The 21441-nt window shown below is 41.7% G+C and overlaps 1 protein-coding gene across 1 annotated transcript in view; it reads right to left on the bottom strand.

Moving 5' to 3' along the window:
- The window catches only part of SENP6 (SUMO specific peptidase 6), a 71231-nt gene extending 50661 nt beyond the window's left edge, over nucleotides 1-20570 (bottom strand). The window contains exons 1-2 of the mRNA XM_070733081.1: nucleotides 19773-20570; nucleotides 3507-3600 (exon numbers count right to left, since the gene is read on the bottom strand). Of these exons, the coding sequence (XP_070589182.1) occupies nucleotides 3507-3600; nucleotides 19773-19845 (167 nt within the window). The 5' untranslated portion in view covers nucleotides 19846-20570. The remainder of the gene's footprint in view (nucleotides 1-3506; nucleotides 3601-19772) is intronic.
- Nucleotides 20571-21441: the final 871 nt, after the last annotated feature.

Here is a 21441-nt window from a genome sequence, read left to right as displayed (position 1 = left end):
TCTGTTGACACCCATCCAGGCCCCAACAGCCTCCAGGCACCGGCACATCACTTCCACCGCTTCGTTGACTGGGCATGGGGTGGAGATGTAAAGCTGGGTATCATCCGCATATTGATGATACCTCACCCCATGTCCTTGGATGATCTCGCCCAGCGGTTTCATGTAGATGTTGAATAGCAGGGGGGAGAGGACCGACCCCTGAGGCACCCCACAAGGGAGAAACCTAGGAGTCAATCTCTGGCCCCCCACTAACACCGACTGCGACCGGCCAGAGAGGTAGGAGGAGAACCACTGAAGGACAGTGCCTCCCACTCCCAACCCCTCCAGCCGGTGCAGAAGGATACCATGGTCGATGGTATCGAAAGCCGCTGAGAGGTCAAGGAGCACCAGGACAGAGGATAAACCCCTGTCCCGGGCCCGCCAGAGATCATCCATCAACGCGACCAAAGCGGTTTCCGTGCTGTAACCGGCCCTGAAACCCGACTGCTGGGGACCTAGATAATCGGCTTCTTCCAAGGACCGCTGGAGCTGGAGTGCCACCACCTTCTCGACAACCTTCCCCATAAAGGAGACTGGACGATAGTTGTTGGGTCCAGGGAGGGCTTCTTGAGGAGGGGGCGCACAAGCGCTTCTTTATAGAGTGATGGAAAAACTCCCCTCCCCAAGGAAGCGTTGGTAATCTCCTGGGCCCAGCTCCGTGTCACCTCCCTGCTGGCCGAAACCAACCAGGAGGGACACGGATCCAGTAAACAGGTGGCGGAACTCACAGCTCCAATGGCCTTGTCCACTTCATCAGGTGTCACCAGATCAAACTCTTCCCAGACAGGTGGACAAGTACGTGCCCCAGTCACCTCGACTGACTCGTTGTCAGTCGACTCTGTTTTACAATTGGAGTCGAGGTCGGCCCGAATCCGAGCGACTTTATCAGCGAAAAACGTGTTAAAGTCCTCGGCACTACTCTGCAAGGGCTCCCCAACTCCCCCCTGATTAAGAAGGGAGCGGGTCACCCTAAACAGAGCGGCCGGGCGGGATTCCGCTGATGCAATCAAGGCGGCATGGTACGCGCATCTTGCCGCCTTGAGCGCCACTTTGTAAGTCTTAATAAAAGCTCTTACAAGTGTTCGATCAGATTCAGACCTACTCTTCCTCCATCGCTTCTCTAGACGTCTCTTCTGGCGTTTCAACTCCCGGAGCTCCTCGTTGAACCATGGAGCTCTACGGGGTCTAGCGCCACGGAGAGGTCGCAAAGGCGCAATCCGGTCAAGAGCCTCTGCTGCAGCCTCGTTCCAGGCTTTCGCAAGAGACTCTGCCGAACTGTGGACAAGTGCCTCTGGAATAACCCCAAGCGCCGTCTGAAAGCCCTCTGGGTCCATCAGGCGTCTGGGGCGGAACATCTTAATTGGTTCCGCCTCCCTGCGGGGAAGGATTGGAGCCAGGAAGTCAAGCCGTAGTAGAAAATGGTCTGACCATGACAAAGGCACTGCTTCTAAGCCCCTTAGTCTCAGACCATTACTCAATTGCTCGGAAAGAATACCATGTCGGGTGCGTGCCCCCCTTCATGAGTCGGACCCTGTACTACTTGAGTCAGGTCCATGGCTGTCATGGTGGCCATGAACTCCTGTGCCAGCCCAGAGGTTTCGCCGAGTGACGGCAGGTTGAAGTCCCCCAAGACAATAAGTCTTGGGAACTCTACCACCAACCCGGCTACCTCCTCGAGTAGCACAGGCAGGGCTTTTGACACGCAGCTGGGAGGCAGGTACGTGAGAAATAAGCCCACCTGAACCCCTAAGTCCAACTTCATCAAGAGTGACTCGCAACCCGCAATTTCCGGAGCAATGAGTCCACGTAGGCAAAGGCTCTCCCTGGCTATAATAGCCACTCCTCCCCCCCTTCCCTGGGGTCGAGGTTGATGCCATATCTGAAACCCAGCTGGGCAGATTTCAGAGAGAGGAACACCTCCCTCTGGGCCCAGCCAGGTTTCAGTAATACATGCCAGGTCGGCCTCCTCATCCAGGATCAGATCCCGGATGAGGAGAGCTTTATTTACCACCGACCTGGCATTAAGCAGCAGCAACCTGAGCCCAGGGCCAGAGTTACACTCATCACCAGTACCCAAGATTGGGCTCACGGAGCCAGAACAAGGGATCGTTATTAAGCAACGGTCCCTCGTTCCCCTGGAACGGCTAACTCCGCGGCCCCCGCCATATCTGCCTCTCCCCAGCAACACAGGAATATTCTGACCCTCTGTCTCCCCAGAGATTAGTGCCCCCTCCCCTCCCGCCTCTCCGGCGTCAGGTGGGCAAAGTCTATCATTCATACTGCTTCCATTTATCACATTCATACCATAATCCCACCCGCCCCAACCATTGCATTCATACCAATCATTCGTCCCATATTTACCCCAATCATCCATTAATTACAAAACCCCCTAGTGATATTAAAATGAATTAAATTGCACTTGATTAAGTGCACTTGAAAGCTATAAGAGGTCCAGAATACAGCAACGTGGGTAGCGAGGGATATGTTGTGTCGTCTGACTCTGCTGCTGTGACCCGCACAGATTGCTAATGGTCTACCTATGATAGCCTGTGGGATGAACTACATGCCCCGACAATGAACGCCCACCGGAAACAGAGCCTGTCCACCAAGCTCTTCCGAATGCTCTATTTTTCCCACAGCGAACAAGCCAGGGGGCATGAAAAGCACTTCATGCTTCTCCTCTACTTGTATGCTGTAACTGGCAGCCCCAGGGAGTTGAATTAGGAGGGACTCACCCCACACAGGTCCATCCAAACAGGTCTCCCTACACTAGCCTCCCTGTTGAACTACGCTACTCAATAATGATCCTCACCCAAACGCAACTTGCTCTTCTGAGCGCCTGCTTTTTCCATACTCCTGAACCCCCAAAATACAAAGCATGTGCTGCCCCCGCCTATGCAGCCCACCCCTATGCATGTGGCTCCCGCATGCCCCCCCCCCCGCATGCATATGGGGCCCCTGCAATTCAGTCTCATATAAATCTAATTACAGGAAATGAACTTTTGGTTTCAAGACTGTTCAATTGAATATATGTTTCTTACCTAAGAATCTCAGACTTTATAACCATGGCAATATTTCTTAATTTATATTGCATGTGCAGGCAAAAAAGAGAAAAAAACCTTTCCGGTAGATTTAGATAGAATTCACTAGATAATGTCCCTACATGGTTTATAGTTTTCAAACATTAGTAAGTAAAATGTAGAAGGCATAAAGTGAACAATTGTAAATATTATGTCTGCAGTATTTCTAAAATGAGAATCTCATTTTTAAAATCTAAATTAAATACAGTCCTTAATTCATTCATACCTCCATTATAAATTCTAGGAATGTTAAAATGTTAATTTATAGCATTTTGGAATAAGGAATAGCATATTTTGAAAACAATTAATACCTTATTATTACTAATGAATTATTATTCAAGGCTTCTATTATATATTTTTCAACAGCCTAGAGTAAAATATCCTTACTCTTTCTCTGTATCTCCTTCACTTTCTTCTGAATGATCACAGCTCCAATTATTTTTAAAGCCTCCATCCTGCTTCGACTGTGATTTATCCAAAGCTGAAAATAAATAAGTTAGGATCAGTTCCAGTTCCAAGAAGTTCAGATGCACTTAATGCATGTACTGTATTTCCTAATAGTGGGATGCAGACTTGTAAGACAGTTTCTATATAGTTTGCACCATTCCATAAAATAACATGAGTATAAAATAAAAATAGCATGGATCCAACAATGGTTAGTATTATAGTCTACACTTTTTTATTTACTAAAAAGCATTATAAGGTTTGATTGAACATATGATAGAAAGTGAATATGTATACTGTATTTATTTTTTCCTGCTTGATGTTACTTACTACTAGAGCAGTGGTTCTCAACCTTTCTAATGCCGCGACCCCTTAATACAGTTCCTCTTGTTGTGGTGACCCCCAACCATAAGTCTAGTGCTAATTCTCCCAACAGAGCTTTACGCTGATTGGCAGGAAGGTCAGAGGGACACCCCCAATGTAAACGCCTGATTGGTCGGACTGTAAAAATATGTTCCAAGGAGCCAGAATAGAAGCTTTAGTTCCTAACACCGTGGGAAATTTGTCTTTTCCCTGGGTCTTAGGCGACCCCTGTGAAAGGGTCGTTCAACCCCCAAAGAGGTCCCGACCCCCAGGTTGAGAACCACTGTACTAGAGGAAAATGTATGTATGTGTCATCATCTGGAGGGTGTATGTATGTGTCATCATCTGGAGGAATTCTGGGGGACCGTGTAAAATCCATATGAATTTCTGAAGACTCAAATTGTGTTTTCATGGGGAAACTGATAATCTAGGCAATGTTCATACAAAAGTTCATTTATTTTTTTAATACTGCTGTAGTAGTTTAGTTCAAATTTTAATTTTAAATGTAGTGTTATCCTATAAATGTTAAAGAGCACGATCATAATTTCAAAGTAGGCTAGCCAGCAAATATAACAACATCCCAAAAATTACACCATATTCCCACTCAGTAGTCACAAATTTATTGAAAACAAATACTTTAAGGAATTGGCAAAACATTGTTAATGTATACCCTTATCATAAATTCACTTATTCTGCCAAATGCTTGCTTCTGACTCCTTAAAAATGAATGTTCCTTACTTTACTAGTCTTGAACACCATGTGTACTTTGACATGAAATGGAATGAGGAAGAAACTGAATAAAAATAGAAACAGGAACAGATATCAATCACTTCTACTACCGGTAGAGTATGGTACTTAAAATTCCCATTATAGTACATTCCCCACTTTCATTGGTATAAATGAAATCTGAATTGTAATTAGTTTTTCTTATGAATTTCATTCCTATTGCAACCTGAAAAAATTAAATAATGAAAACATCTCATTACCTCTTAGGAAATGGTTAGTACATAACATACAGTTGAAGCAGTCACAATTAAAAAGAAAATACAGTAATACCTCGTCTTACAAACTTAATTCGTTCCGGAAGTAGGTTCGTAAGGCGAAAAGTTTGTAAGACGAAACATTGTTTCCCATAGGAAACAATGTAAATGCGATTAATGCATGCAAAGGGGGGAAATCGCAAAATGGCGCTCTGCTGGGCGCCACCGCCCGGCTGTCACCTTTTAAAACAGCCGAGGGGCTTCTTGGCGTTCTCCCGAACCCGAACTTTTCGTGTTCGGGTGGCCGCCGAGAAGCGCCCAGCTGTTTCAGAAGGTTACAGCCGGGCGCCACCACCCAGTGGAGCGCCGCTTTTGCAATCGGCAGCAGCATTTTCGGCCGATCTGGAGGATGGAAAGGAGGTGGGAATCCCAATAGGGAATTCCAAGGGCGGAGCTTTGACGTCACAAAGACGTCCTTCCTGGAGGCCAGAATAGAAGAGGAAGTTCCCCTTTCCCTTGGCATCCTTCTCAGATGAGTTTTCCCTAGAATATTTAGCTTGGTTCAGTAGAAGTCCCATTTGAAGCTGACCTGGCCCTTCTGGAATCAGAAGCCTCTGATCTCTGCTGTCTGGGGAAAGAGTCAGCTGAATTACTGTTGTGCAAAATGAATCAGTTTGCCTTTTTGGAAGTGTTCGAACTGCTACTGATGTCTTGCTGCTGCTAGCCTTAATTCAAATCTGGGGCAAATCCCAAACCTGGGAAGAATCTCCTTTGCAATAGTAAGGCTGGCTGATGTCCCTGAGGAAATGCTGGTAAGATGAACTGAGGGAATCCTCAATACTCCCTGTAAATACCAGGTAGGGAAATCTGCGCCAAAATGACAACATGGTTTGTAAGTACAACCAGCAGCAGTTAGAAGATGTGAAACCGACAACACATCTGCAAGCGCCGCAACTCAGCAATTGGCATGAAACAGGCAACATGGTTTCCAAAGCACAACCTAGGCAGCCTCTGCTTGTTGTAGAACCGAAGCCTCGGTCTGTCTCAGCATAGGTGCAAGGGGAGTGGAGGCGCTGCTTTTCAGACTGCAGGACCTAAGGAATTGAGCGGCCCGGCTGCTGGCTCTGCTGTCGCTCCCCTGTGATGCGGAAATGGAGCCTTAACGGTCCTTGGTAGATCCTGGCAAGAAATTCCAAGTCATGCCTGCCGCAGCACTCCAATGAGGATGCATTGAGCTCTGGTGGAAAAATTGCCCTGATGAAAAATCCAGGTCTCTGGTTGCTTTTGAAATTCCAATCTCGATAAATAAATTTCGTTTCTCTCTAGGCTGACTGAGTTGAAAGCTGAAGCTCAGCCAGGTGGAAGTGGCATGGCCAAAGAATTTGCTACTCAATCTCTGGCCAATCAGACAGAATTAACCCATGCTTGGACTCTCCAAGCATTGTAGAGGAGAAAAAGATTTAGACAAATACTAGCAAAAAACAAACATCAAATACAACTGGAGTGAAGTATGAGCTTAGACATGTTACTCATATTGACTGAAAATATGGATAACAAAAATAGAATATTTATTTTTATTATTTACTTATCAATCATGTATACAGGGGGTGGAAAAAATATGGAAACACCTTGAAAAATCATCAAAATATCTTTTAATATGGTGTTGGTCCACCTTTTGCAGCAAATACAGCCTCAATTCTCCGAGGTATTGATTCATGCAAATTGTGAATTGTTTCCAAAGGAATTTTAGCCCATTCTTCAGTTAAAGCATCCTCCAGTTCTTTTAGAGACGATTGGTGGTGGAAATCAACTTTTTACTTGAATCTCTAAAATTGACCATAAATGCTCAATAATGTTGAGGTCTGTTGATTGTGGTGGCCAGATGAGATGCTGAACTTCATTAGAGTGTTCCTTGTGCCATTCTTTAACACTTCTTGCTCTAAGCATTGGTGCATTATCATCTTGAAAGATGGGCCTTCTCCGGGTCCTGTCAACTAGACAATGTCATTTGGCGGGACCCAGGGGAAGAGCCTTCTCTGTGGCGGCCCCGGCCCTTTGGATCCAACCCCCCCCAGAGATTAGAATTGCCCCCACCCTCCTCGCCTTTCGTAAGCTTCTTAAAACCCACCTCTGCCGTCAGGCATGGGGGAACTGAGATATTCTTTCCCCCTAGGCCTTTACAATTTATGCATGGTGTGTCTGTATGTATGTTTGGTTTTTATAATAAGGTTTTTTTTTAGTTATTTTAGTATTGGGTTGGATTGTTACATGTTGTTTTTATCATTGTTGTTAGCCACCACGAGTCTACAGAGAGGGGCGGCATACAAATCCAATAAATAAATAAAAAAATAAAAAAATAAAAAAATAAATAAATAAACAAACAAACAAACAAACAAACAGTTCTTGAACCATATGATGAATTTGGTCGGCCAAAAGTCCTAAATAGTGATGGCTGTTAATTCTTCCATGAAGGGAAATCATTGGCCTGGCGGATTTCCAAGAAATAGCACCCCAGATCATCACTGAACCCCCGCCATGTTTGACAGTTGGGTGAAGGCAGTCTGGATGAAATGATTCTTTTGACTATCTCCAAACGTAAACACGGTTGGAGGTTGGAAAAAAGGGTAAACAATAATGATTCGTCAGAGAAAATCACACTTTGCCACTGCTCGAGGGACCATTTCTGGTGGTTTCTACACCACTCTAAACGCTTTGAAACATTTGTCTTTGAGAGCAAAGGTTTTCTAATTGCAGCTCTTCCATGGAACCCAGATTTGTGAAACTCCCTTCGAACAGTTTTTGTGGAAACTGGGTTCTGTACGTGTCTATTGAGCTCTGCAGTGATTTTAGGAACTGTAGTCTTGCGATCCGCTCTAACAATTCGCTTTAGAGTCCAACGGTCTCTTCTCAGACAACTTCGACTTTCGACCAGACCTCTGCTTGGCTGAGGACATTTTCCCTTCTCTTTCAAAAGCAGTCATTACTTTTGAAACATTACCTCTTGAAACGCCAAACATTTGGGCACTTTCTGTTACACTAGCACCTGCCATTCGAGCACCAACAATTTGGCCTCTTTGAAAGTCTGAGAGGTCTGCCATTTCTAGAAGGTTATAACCAATTTCCTTAATTTTTTGTAAAGCAAAAAGGTAGTTTAAAAAAACATATCAAATAACAGATTTTTTTTAAAAAAACATTAAAATATGTCAAGTTTTGATTGATTTGAACATGTTCAAACATTATGATGCCAAAAAGTCAACTGTTTCCATTTTTTTGTCCACCCCTGTACATCCTATTTCAATCATATGCAATCTTAGCATCTTAGTAACGACAATTAGAATTAAAAATATAATAGAAAAAAATATACAAAGGTACTTTTCAAATAGCATCTGGCATCAACCCACATATACCCCCTGGAAAAACTCCTCTGTTAGAAGCTTTTGGAAGACAAGTATAATTGGAGGTCAAAGCATTGTACCTATGGAGTTTGTTTAGCAGCTGTGAACCTCAGTGTTCTGGATTGTTGCAGAAAAAACATCCCACACTAATCAAATGCTCCACTACCAAATTAACAACCCAACTTCCCACAAAAGGAGCTGTATTAGAATGTTATTCAGATAAGTTCACATTCAGTGCAGCAACTTGAAACAACAGAAAAAGGAAATTGATCACATATACAACCTGTTCCAATAGAATGGATACACATGCAGCTTAATTTTTTTTTAAAAGGCTGATCACTGAACTCACTACAGCATAACAATACAATGTATGAAAAGGATACCACCAAGAAAGATATTTACCTATCTACCTATCTATCCTCTACCTTATCTCAAAAACAACCAAGACACCATCACAACCACGTGGCATCACCATACCACACAAACTAGCTAAAACCCTCAAAACCTCTTGAGTAAACCAACAAGTAGTCATGAAGAAAACAGATCTGACGAATCCTGAAGACTAGACTCGAATGTGGTGGCTTAGTGGTATCCTCTAAGCTGTGTGGACTCCCTTACCTGTGGCTTGTTGCCAAGATACAAGAAATAGCATGTGATAGAGAAAAACAGAGGTAGAAAACAAGGGTGAGACTGAAGGCTGGTTCCATCTGATGAGAAGAGGTGTTCAGGTAAGATTACAACACCTATTTTGCATCCTGGGGTGGAACCAGCCTTCAGAATGAGACATACTAAAGCAGAGGTCCTAGGGAGGGGCGAGTGTCTGATGCACTGAATGAGTGTCCAACACTTTCTGCAGTAATCTCCTGCCGCACACGTGTAGGAATCAATTTTGTAGTGACTGATAAACTAGGAAGGGTGAGCCCACGTACAGTGTCTCGGTAGCAAAAATTGAGCTGTGCACCCAGCTCCAGATGACCGGCGTGCGTGCGTGCATGTTGGTGAAAGATTCAGCTTCTGTACATAGCCGGAAGCCAAATCTCACATGAGGATGCACGTGCGAGTGAGATGTTGGTGAGTTTTGCTGATTTTTTGCTTTTGTGCAAAAATCTCAATGAAAATCACCAAAATCTAGCTCACATGCATGTTCTCATGCGAGATTTGGTTTCCAGCGCAGGTGCAGAAGCCTAATCTCATGCCAATGGGCACCCACCAGACGCGCACACACCTGTGCCGGTGGCTGGCAGCGTTCCTGTAGCTCCAGTGAAGAGGAGCCCCTGCCTGCTAGAGATGCCTGCGTGGACCAAGCCACTGAAGTGGCTGCACTCCTGGTGGAGTGTGCTGTAATGCCGGCTGGAGTTGGAAGACTGGGTATCTCATAGGCCATGGCAATGGCACTTCCGAAACATCACTCTATGGTGGCCAAGGATACTCAATTGCCCAGGGATCGAGGATGAAAAAGTGGGTTTGCCTGATCATCCTGGGCTGAAGATGAAGTAGGTAATTTCATACCGGCTGCCACTCGATTCTTAAATAACAATGATTTAAATAAATTGGGGCAAATAATCTGCTTGTTAAAGGCTAATCTGTGGGTCCTCTGACAGATTCCATCTGGAATTGTCTTCTTTCTGGATCTCTTCCTGGATCCACTGAGGCATGATTCCTCAGAAGAATCATCAGAACCGGCCCTATTGGCAAGGTGTCTCTACTTAGAGGGATTCTTAATTCATGGCTTGGATAAAGATGAGGAAGAGGTAGATATAGATTTCTCCCCCAGGAAAGATTGAAGGCAAGCAGAAAGAGCCTGTGGGAAGGCTTCTGCCATGAGAGCACAGAGGTTGGCTGGATCAAAGACTAGCTTAGGGGCTACTGTGTCTCCTCTAGAGTCTGGCTAGGACCCACTGGTTCTTGATGAGTAAGGGCCTGATTGGGCTGAACCTCCTGGGGGTCCCTGATCTCTTGGGCTTCCAATGTGTCCCATAGGTTTCCTTGTGTTCTGGACATATCTGTGGCATCTAGTGCCAAGGTATCCCCTTCTGATCCTGCTAGTACCTGCCCTGGATTCTCCCTGGAGTCCTGTGAAATCTGTGTTGCCACCTTTGCTCTCTCACAGATCCTTTGTAAAGTTCTATGTCGGAGTGCCTCCACCTGGGCTGAGGCCTCGAGGGGCCCTTGTATGCTCTATGGGATCTGAAAGAAGATGGGTTGGAACGGGAGGGAGACTGATTTGGTGAAGATATTTAGTCTTGTTCTGAAGATTCCTTGTCTGTCTTCCTGCTTCTCTTTCTGCCCCCCCCCCTTCTATATTAAGGGGTTTTAATTTGCTTTTAGTATTGGATTATTATTGTATATTGTCTATGATTGTTGTTAGCCGCCCCGAGTTTTCGGAGAGGGGCGGCATATAAATCCAATAAAACTTGAAACTTGAAACTGCATTATGCTCAATAGTCATGCCCACCAGTAGGGTAGGTTCTTTGTAGGCCCTCCCCCAAGTATGCCTCCAAAATATAAGCCTCCTCATATGCCACATGTGTTATGGCCTCCTCTATTGTGTGGCCTCCAGGAAATCCAACATAATCTGGCCTGCAATTGCACTTGTGCACCACCCCCTCCCATGCATGGGCCTCTGATATGGTTCAGGTGTGATCGGCCAGTGGTGATGCAGTGCATGTAGCAAATCTATCTTCTCTAGACAAGCACTGCAAGTTGACTCTCTTTCCTATGAGCTGCAGTCTTTATTTGAGGGGAGGGGGTGTTGCCAGGATATTGAAGAGCAGGTACGAATCATTCACCACAAGCTAATCTGCCTGGCTCTTTTAGCATGTGTCTGGAAGTGCTTCCCTTTAAATTTTCTCGCTGGAGCTGCTATATCTTGGCCAACGAGCATCACAAGCTGACTCAGCAGCACCCATAGCCCCGGCAATTCCCATAGCACACAGATGGAAGAAGACAGAGGGGGAGGAGGGAAGGGGGGGGGGAGACAGTCAAATGGCTACTATCTTGCCTATATCTCTTGATCAGTACAGAGGTTCTAAGGTGTCTTTGAAGTTATAGGATGCTGGAATCAGGAGTCCTAAAAAGAGCTGTTTGGTAGGAGTTGAAGGGTTTAAAATTGATTAAAAGAAGGCCAAATTAGAGGTTCAGGAGGGAGTCCAGCCTCTGAAGGATCAAGTCAGAATCTGAGTGTCTCAAGGGAGATCCTAGCAATTATTCAAATGAGACTGATTTAATCCTCAAGATGATTGGTCAAGGGCAAACCCATTCTCAAGGCTGGTTCCATCCCAGGATGGAAAATTAAGACAGTAATCCCTCACTACTTCATGGTTCATCTTTTGCGGATTCACTACTTCACCGGTTTTCAAAGGGGGCTTAAATCCATTAAATCCATTGAAAATTTTAAAATTAAAATTAAAAATTCATAAAATTATTCTACAGTACTACTGTACTCTATTAAAGAAACTGGTAGGATATCACATGTAGTTCCAGCTGAGAAACATGATAGAATGACTGTTTAATGCAAAGGGTGGGTTTTAAAAGTCCAAGTACTCATTAAATACATAAAAAGATATCTTTCCTCTATTTCACGGAAATTCGTTTTTCACAGGTGGTCTTGGAACGCATCCCCCGCAAAAAATGAGAGATCACTGTAGACCAGAATACATCCCCTCTAGTAGTCAATACCCAAATAAACAGGTATTAACTCCAGGCAAATCATCAAGCAGAAAAGAATATTTCAGTCAAGACTACCAAGGAGAAGTTCACTGTTGAATGTAAACAGGGAGCAATGTCTGCACTCATTAGTGTGATATTACCTAGTTGGCTAATAAAATTTTTGCAAGTGAACCACCAAGCTCAGAGAACACCAGACTGCATAGTTCAACCCTTAATTACATATATTTCCTTCTACTGGCATTTAAATACGATAGTATATATATATTTAAAAATTCCACAGGGACTTCTAAGAATTAATCCATCATACTGCCACAATAATTTAAAGTCGGGTTATTGAAAAATATTAAAAATAAAGGCTATCTACATCAAATATGCACATATGCAATTATATAGTCCTTTTAAAATGGAAGAATTAATGCAAGTTTAATAAATTCGTGAGTCCTACCTTATTGTTTTGATAACATTCTTACTTTAAAATCTGTTTTTCTTTTACAAGTTGTCTTTGCTTTTAGTACTTTGGTATGTGTTCTTACGAATAAATATTAGAATAAAACCAATTCCTATTCAGTTTACAATACTCAATTTCATAATCTTATTGGCTGATGCACTTTTTGGATGAGGACGTCTACTATATATATATATATCAAACAACATAGTAAGTGCAGAGGTTTGACACCTTCGGCAGAAAAAAAAAGCCTCCAGTGTCTCTTGTATGAAGCTAAGAATCCTTCTCTTCTTACTTTTGCATGTCAGTAGAGAAATTAAACCTGAAAGGAGACTGTGAATTTCAGCAATACAATGATCTGAAACATATCTCCAAATCAACTACTATATATTTATAAAGACAAATATTTTGAAATGTCCTTCACAAACCGCAGATTAAAGTATTCAAAATCTTGGAAAAATCTCAAACATGAAGTGCACAGAAATAGACCTAGGAGTATTTTTAAATTAGATGAGTTCTGCAAAGAGTGGGGAAAAATAGAAATATTGTATAAAGATTTTTCAGCTGGCTACAAGAAATATATGGAAGCAGTGTTATAAAGAACTGAGGGAAAGGAGCTTCAAACTTCTCAATCTGCCCTATTATCTTTTTGCTTCTTAATTTGAATCTGTAAACAACTTCACATAAGTATTGTTCACATTTCTAAAAAATATGTTAGGTAAATAGGAGGACCTATTTCTTTCATATACCTTTGTACATTAATGGGGTTTCTCCTTTTTTCAGGAAAAAAAATTGGTTTCTCACAGTATATTGTTTTTTAAGCACAAGTCCCTGTAGTTCTTCTTGGCAAGATTTCAGAAATAGTTTGCCATTGATTCCTTCTTATGGGTGAGTGTGTGTGACTGGCCCAAGGTCACCCGCAGAATTAGAATTCAGTCTGTTGATTTCTAGCCTGGTGCCTTATCCACTACACCAAGTTGCCTCTCTGAAATTGAGATCCTAATGGAACCTGTTCAATCTTAAAAATAGGAAAGGCCAAAAAACATACGACTCTTCATTTTAAATTCTGATTTAAAGCCACAAAATAATTTTATGAATTGCTTCCACACTAATTCAAATTAAAGTATTTGATAATCTCTTATCAATTTTAAGAAAACAGGCCATCTTTCTATTATGATTGCAGGCACAATGCAAAGGGCTGGCTTTTTTATTTTTAACAACGTTCTACAAATTGGGACTCTCATATAGTTAATATGAGAGTCCCAATCCAGACTTTTAGTTTGCTAGTGAGTGAAAAAACTGAAAGCTTATAATAAAATAAAAGTTAATATAAATGTTTTAAATTCAATCTGAAATAAATTACTGAACAAGAATAGTTGTTGTTTTCTTTGGAATTGGTCCAAAGTGCATCCGCACTGCTTCATAACAGAAATGTATGAAACAGTTTTAAAGCCATAGTTTTCAAAGTAAAAGAGATCTTCAAAAAATAAGATAGTTGGGAAAGGAGAAACAATGAGGTATACTGTAAAGACAAAGTAAGAAAAATGCAAAAAAAAAAATCAATCTTAACTTTCCTTCAGTTATAAAATCCACTCACCCTGCCACTATCAATTGTTGGGATTCCACATAACCAAGTAATGTATGCATATTATCCTTCATTGGAATTTCTGAAGCTTTGCTTTTCTAGATATAATTTACCTCTTGTTTTCATGAAGTGAGCAAAATGATCACATAGATAATGAAAACATTATTTGTTCTATTCTTCTACTCCTATCTATGAACTTGTTTTTAATTCTGATGATGAGGGAGTATCAAAAATCAATATCTTCAGCCACAATCTTAAAGAAAGACTACAGTAACTTGTTGTGTCTGCCAATGATGCCACTAATCAGGAACAAGGTCACCCACCATTAAAATGATTAGTCAACTTTACCTCCCTTCAACATTGTCCATAAATGTAGCTTTTTCTTCCTGATAAAGGAATGCATTATCAGAAAAACTAAATTTACAAATGCAACGTCAAGTTCATTAGTATTATTCAAGCAGATTTAGTAAAACAAAATGCTTCCAAAGTAAGAGATTTATGCTTAAAAAACAATACAACATTAACAAGGATATTGCTTTCATTTTTTCCTTCTTCTTTCTGTATTATTTATCATGTATTCTGTTCCTGCCCACTGCCCAACACAAAGATTTTAGAAAAAATGTTCCTATTATATATTTATATTATTTAGAAACTAAGAAAGAGCTTTGTTGAATATAAATAATATTCCAACATTCTAATTTCTAAGTAGTTAGCCAGTTACCTACTGACTTGAAAAGTATCAACTTACTTTTATTTTAAAAATGGGAAGGATGGCATAGTTTATTGAATAACGCCATAATTGTTCAGATTTATATATAACACTGGCCTATCTTCTATCTTTTCAAACTACAGTGCCTAGGTTCATGCAATATATGCTAACTAGTAAACATGAACATATGTAATGTATCCTAGCCACAATAAGAATTTATTCATACAATTCCCAACAGTGCCATTAAGTCGCTTTCCTCAATTTTATGTTATGAATTAATACTATCTTTCCCATCTTCCAGCCATTGATCATGCTGATAATTATTTAACTATTGAGTGGGATGATGTATAAACATAAATATATACTGGTAGGTAAATAAATGTGGCTATAAAATATCTGGAAAACATTAGAAGGGTAAAGAGACTACCATAAGTTGATTGCAATGATATACAATGATCAGTTTAAAAAGATATTTATAGTTGGAAAACATAATCTGGTAACTATTGATATTCCATAACGAACTAAACTATTCAATTATCTTCTTTAAAAGGAGTTTATTCAAGTCATCTTCTAGAACTTTAGCAACATGAGATCAATGTATCATTAATAAGATTAATAAAACAAGCTTCTGCTTGTGGTGCAATGAACATTATTTTTTTGCATTACAAGACGCATACAGTACATCACAGAAGTGAGTACACCCACTCACATTTTGTAAATATTTAAGTATATCTTTTCATGTGACAACACTGATGAAATGACCCTTGGCTACAATGAAAAGAAGTGAGTACACAGCTTGTATTACAGTGTAAATGTGCCGTTTCCTCAAAATAACACAACACATAGCCATTAATGTCTAAACTGATGGCAACAAAGTGTGTACAGCCCTAAGTGATAATGTCCAAATGAGACCCAAGTAGCCATTTTCCCTTTCTGGTATCATGTGACTCACTAGTTGTACAAGGTCAAAGTGTGAAAGGGGATCAGGTGTGTTAAATTTGGTCTCTCTCTTATACTGGTTATTGGAAGTTCAACATGGCAGCTCATGGCAATGAACTTTCGGAGAATCTGAAAAAACAAATTGTTGCTCTACATAAAGATGGCCTAAGCCCTAAGCTATAAGAAGATTGCTAAGTCCCTGAAACTGAGCTGCAGCCCGGTGGCCAAGACCATACAGTGGTTCAACAGGCCAGAACCCATTCAGAACAGACCTTGCCATGGTCAACCAACGAAGTTGAGTGCCTGTGCTCAGCGTCATATCCAGAGGTGGGCTTTGGGAAACAGACATGCTGCCAGCAGTGCTGCAAATGTTGAAGGTGGGGGTGTCAGTCTGTCAGTGCTCAGACCATACGCCACACACTGTCTTAAATTCCTCTGCAGGGCTGTCGTCCTAGAAAGAAGCCTCTTTTAAAGATGATGCACAAGAAAGGATGTAAATGGTTTGCTGCAAGCAAGCAGACTAAGAACATGGATTTCTGGAACCATGTCCTGTGATCCGATAGACCAATTTGGTTCAGATGGCATGTGTGGCGGCAATTAGGTGACAAATACAAAGACAAGTGTGTCTTACATACAGTCAAGCATGGTGATGGGAATATCATGGTCTGGGGTTGCATGAGTGCTGTTGGTACTGGGGAGCTATAGTTCATTGAGGGAACCATGAATGTCAACATGTACTGTGACATACTTAAGCAGAGCATGATCCCCTCCCTTCGGAGACTGGGCCTCAGGGCAGTATTCTAACATGACAATCATACCAAATACACCTCCAAACGATCACTGCCTTGCTAAAGAAGCTGAGGGTAAAGGTGATGGACTGGCCAAGCTTGTCTCCTAATCTAAACCCTATTGATCATCTCTGGGGCATCCTGAAATGGAAGGTGGAAGTCTCTTAATATCCATCAACTTCGTGAAGTCATCATGGAGGAGTGGAACAGAACTCCAGTGGCAATGGTGAACTCTATGCCCAAGAGGGTTAAGGTAGTATTGGAAAATAATGGTGACCACACAAAATATTGATACTTTGGGCCCCATTTGGACATTATCACTTAGGGGTGTACTCACTTTTGTTGCCATCAGTTTCAATCCCTAAAACCTTAGTTTGAGAGACTGGGCTGGGCTATATTTGGTGTGTAAAACACATTCAAATTTTCACTCTCTTTTTTTTGGGGGGGGGAGGGTGTATCTTATGCTCCGAAAAAGTAGGTAACCTGTAGAAGGGAATAACAATACTCAAATTATATCAGCAAAGAATGGTCCAAGCTTTGTTTTTTTATTTGACATTGATATGATGCAAATTCTGCTTTGACATGTTAACTATCTTTCTCATGCCAATACAGAATATTTAACTTTCATTAAAAACATTTAAAAATCAATATAGAAACTGCATATTATGCATTAATTTGATTACATTTGAAGGTGATCCCATATAAAAACCATGATTGTCTATTAAAAGAGCCACTTTCTATTTCCCCTATGCAGATTTTGCAATTCTACTGTAAACTAGCTTATTCACCTACAACAGCCATTTTGTGTTTCCTTCTTTTTATGGTAGCCTTTCTGTGACTGTCACCATAGCAATCTATAATATCTATTCAAAATTATAAATGTCACTGCAGTTGTTTTATTTAGTACCATGGTTATTCTCTGCCATCAATGAAGATACCCCTATCCTGCTCATGTTGCCCTCCCAGTATATTCCAATAATTCAATGCTTCTTCCTTCTTCTGTTGGCCCAGTTCAGTCTTAAATTAGCTTGGCCCTGAGGACAGTTAAAGACTGCAAACCGATTAGAAAGATAATATATTAAAATAAGAAACAAATGGTTTCTAAAAACTTGATGGAAAATGAAATTTAGAATAGCTGGATTAAATAATGCAACAAAAATAGGAGAAACACTAGCCATAATTGTTCTTATATCAATACATGTGAATGGAACTATTATATATGCAATTCAGATGTAATTATATAGGAAGTTAATATTTAGGAAATATTTCCCTTCAAGGCAGTTGTAGGTTGAAAATCCCGTCACTATCGGTTCACTCGTGCACACATGCACAACACATATGGGCAGAGGTTGCTACGCATGCGCAGAAGCTTCCTGGGTGGGTGGGTGAGCTTCTCGCCCCCACCACTACTGGTTCGCAGAATCAGGCCGAACCAGGAGCAACCCATCTCTGTTTCACAGTCAAAATAGCCTTGTTTTCAAAACTATTGAAGGGAATATTTGATTTAAATAGCAAGCTGAATGAAATAAATGCAACAGGTTCATAATCCTGCAATCCAAGCAATAATTCATGTACTTACACATTTATATACAAGCACATTTATCTACTTATGAGAAGGTCCAAAACAATTCTAATATTTAATAATTATTAATACTAATACATATTAATAAAAATGAAATAAATAGTTCATGATTGATTACAAATCTATCTACCTCACATGTTAAGTGGAATGCTAGTTAATGTGGACTACACCCCTGTGGTGTACTGAGATAGCATACTAAAGTACACTTATTAATAGCAATTTGAGACTAAACTACATAAAGGCTTCTATGTCTGAGAAACCATTATTTATGAAATAACTTCATATGACATTTATGAAGAGGTTTATCACTATGATTTGGTAAAAACTCCCCAACCATAAAAAGCTGTTTTATATATACAACTTTCCAAATGAGACAACTGCCAATGTATTCCTTTTGTTTCAGCATGCTTTGATAGCGTGGTGTCATTTTCTGTCACTGCACTGCTACAACCCCTATACCACTAAATTTTAGGAATGCTTCATATTTTCCTTTTTAGGTATACAAAACAGGTAGGAAATGCACCGATGAATCTGAAAGCACTACTGCTGAATTATACATAGATATATGCTATTCAACATATAGTCATAATAGGGAAAACATAATCTTTAATCTTTGCTCTGATAATAAATCCAGTACACTTCCACAGAAATAACATATGAACCTGCTTTCACATCATTCCTCCTCACAGAATTTGAAGAGGTGGTATGAAATCTTATTATCTCATTTTATGGATACAAACACTAAAAGTAAAAGTATCAATGTTGGATAGAACATTCAAGTATCCTACTCTCAAAATTAAACACAGTTAAAAAACATTCTAATCTTAGAATCTCTTTTATAAGAAGAAAAAAACCTTTATTAAATTATTTTTAAAGAGAAAAGCAGAATTTCAAGCTATTTAAATCATCAAAGAAAATTTAATTACCAAGAGGAATTTATTATTCTGGCATTTTATACTTAACTTTGGAAGGTACTGTTCATATTTTGAATATATAGAAAAGATGAAAGCCCACCTATTTTTGTGACTTTTGAGTTGGCCTGGACTTGGTATTTCTTCTAATATGGATGCTCAATTAAGGTAGCAAAGGTATGTCCACCTGCCTAGAATGAGTCCTTACCTCTAAGAATGTTTAGCAAGATATAGGGAAAGCAGCACATAAATGGGGGGGGGGGCGACTATATAAACCAGGTATAGTAATTCTCGCATCAGCATTTTCTATTATCGAATTATTATTATTTTCTTTCAGTATCTTCAAGGTAAAATAATAAATGCACAAAAGGAAAACCTTTATGGGGCAATAAAGAAAATAAAGTAAAAAGGGGCGCCAGCAGCTGTCATAGTGAAGACTACCACACAAAAATTCTGACTCAATAAGCTTCGTCTCTTATCGAAATATTAACCTTTGCCAGTCATCCTACTACTACCGCTCCCCCTCCCAGCACGCAGGTTTTTCCTCTTGCTTTTGTTCGGATTTTGTGTAAAAAAAATAGAAAGGGGGGAAAAAAGTAGACTAAACCGTTCCTGCTCCTCTTTTACCTCCCTCCCACAAGACTTCCCGATCGTATAGTATAGAAAATCCCCACTCGTGGAAGCCAAACGCGAAGGGGGGGAGGGTCCAGCTGCTAACCTTCCCGAGCCGCCTTTCGAGATAGGTTTACTCGGGAGTAAGGACGCCCTGAATCCCCGGAGGACGGAGGCTTCTTTTCGTGGAAACGCGCTACGGCTTCTAAGACGCCCCCGAAATCCACTTACCCTCGAGAAGAAAGCTCGGTTGGCGGATGCTCCCTACGTTTCTACCGCCGCCGACGCCGCCACCACCGGCCATCTTCGCTCAGGCGCTGGTCTCGTTTCACACCATCGCGCCGACCAGCCTTTTTTCCCCCCTCAACCCACCCTCGGTCTGGCCCAGGCGCCGTCTCAAGAGGTGCAGGGTACGGCACAGTAGGCCTCTCCCTTAGGCCTGCGCCCGCCGCCGCCTTGCCTCCTCCGGCCGACTTCCCAGCGACTGGCTGGATGCGCCGGGTGTTCTGGGGGATGGCTGCTCAAGGGCCCCTCAGTCGGGCCGGGCCTACGAAGCGCGAAACGGAAACCTTGCCGGCTGCCTTCTCTTCACCCGCCTCCTTTTTATTGTGTTCGGCGGCGGCGGCAGCTTCTCGGCAGACAAGAAGAGGCCGCTGCAGTCCCGCCGGCGGGCTCGCTCTGGCCGCTGCGCTGCCTGCCTGCCACCCAAAGGCGGGGCGGAAAGGACGAATGAACCCGACAGAGCCAGGCTTCTCTTCGTTGCCGCAGCCGCCGCCACCCTTCCCCCCCTCCCGGCTGCGGACTGTGGCGGCTGTGCGGCGGCCAACGCTTTCCCCTCCTTGCAGCGCTCCCCTCAATCCGCCGGCGCTGCCCCGAGATCAAGCCCTGCCGATGAGTACGCAGCCCACCACAGCCTGTCTGGTGGCCTTTGGAGGGGCTCGTTCCTTCCCGGAGGCCAGCCCCACAGAAAAAGAAGGTGTAGCTAATTTGACAACGAACCCAACACCTCTGCCTCCCCCTTCCCTACCCCGCCTCGCACCCATGTTTAAAATGGCCGCAGTTCTCACTAGTGTCCCTGGTCGTTCGGCTGCTTTTTTATCCACCCTCGGCTTTAGAGAAAAGCCCCCGAAAAGGAAGGGAATGAGGGGAAAGTTGGGGTCGTTAACTTCGAAATTGTTTAAGGAGTGTATGAACAAACAACAATTCTTTCCTCAAGTCCTTCGTATCAAGCATACTTTAAGAAAAAAAAATCAAACTGTGAATAGCTCATTATTTTTACCATGCATATACTGAATAGTGCAACGTTTTCCTTATCCCCCCCCCAAGGGAAGGTGTTGGTGTGTTTTCTGACAAATACATACAAATATAATTTACTGTTATGAGCCGCCCCAAGTCTGCGGAGAGGGGCGGCATACAAATCTAAATAATAATAATAATAATAATAATAATAATAATAATAATAATAATAATAATAATAATAATAATAATAATAATAGAAGGAAATTGCAGTCAGTTTCAAATGTAAGGAGACCAGCATATGTCATAATTGACCCTGAGGTACATGAATCCTAATTTGGGGATGGTTTTAGTATAATTGCTCCTGCAGCAATCAGTATCTTTCAACTTGGGTACTCTAACCTATCACAGTGGGACACCACCTCCTATCCTTTATTTATCCAATTCAAACTATGGGTAAATATTTGGCATTTCTATTATATCTTTAGAAATCATCCCACCTTTTCTTGCCTGGATAATAATTTCCAAGAACAGTCTAAAAAATCTCTCTTCTGTTCCTTACTGTTAAGCATTCTCTCCTATTTTCAACCTTCCTTAACATAATTTTTTCTAGTGTGTTCTGTAGTTCTATCTCATTCAGAATATATGAATTTATGTTACTGAT

The sequence above is a fragment of the Erythrolamprus reginae genome, chromosome 1 (assembly GCF_031021105.1).
Source record: "Erythrolamprus reginae isolate rEryReg1 chromosome 1, rEryReg1.hap1, whole genome shotgun sequence".
In the NCBI taxonomy this organism is placed as follows: Eukaryota; Metazoa; Chordata; class Lepidosauria; order Squamata; family Dipsadidae; genus Erythrolamprus; species Erythrolamprus reginae.
Note: the sequence above shows the minus strand (reverse complement) of the source record. Positions and strands in the feature narration are given on the sequence as shown.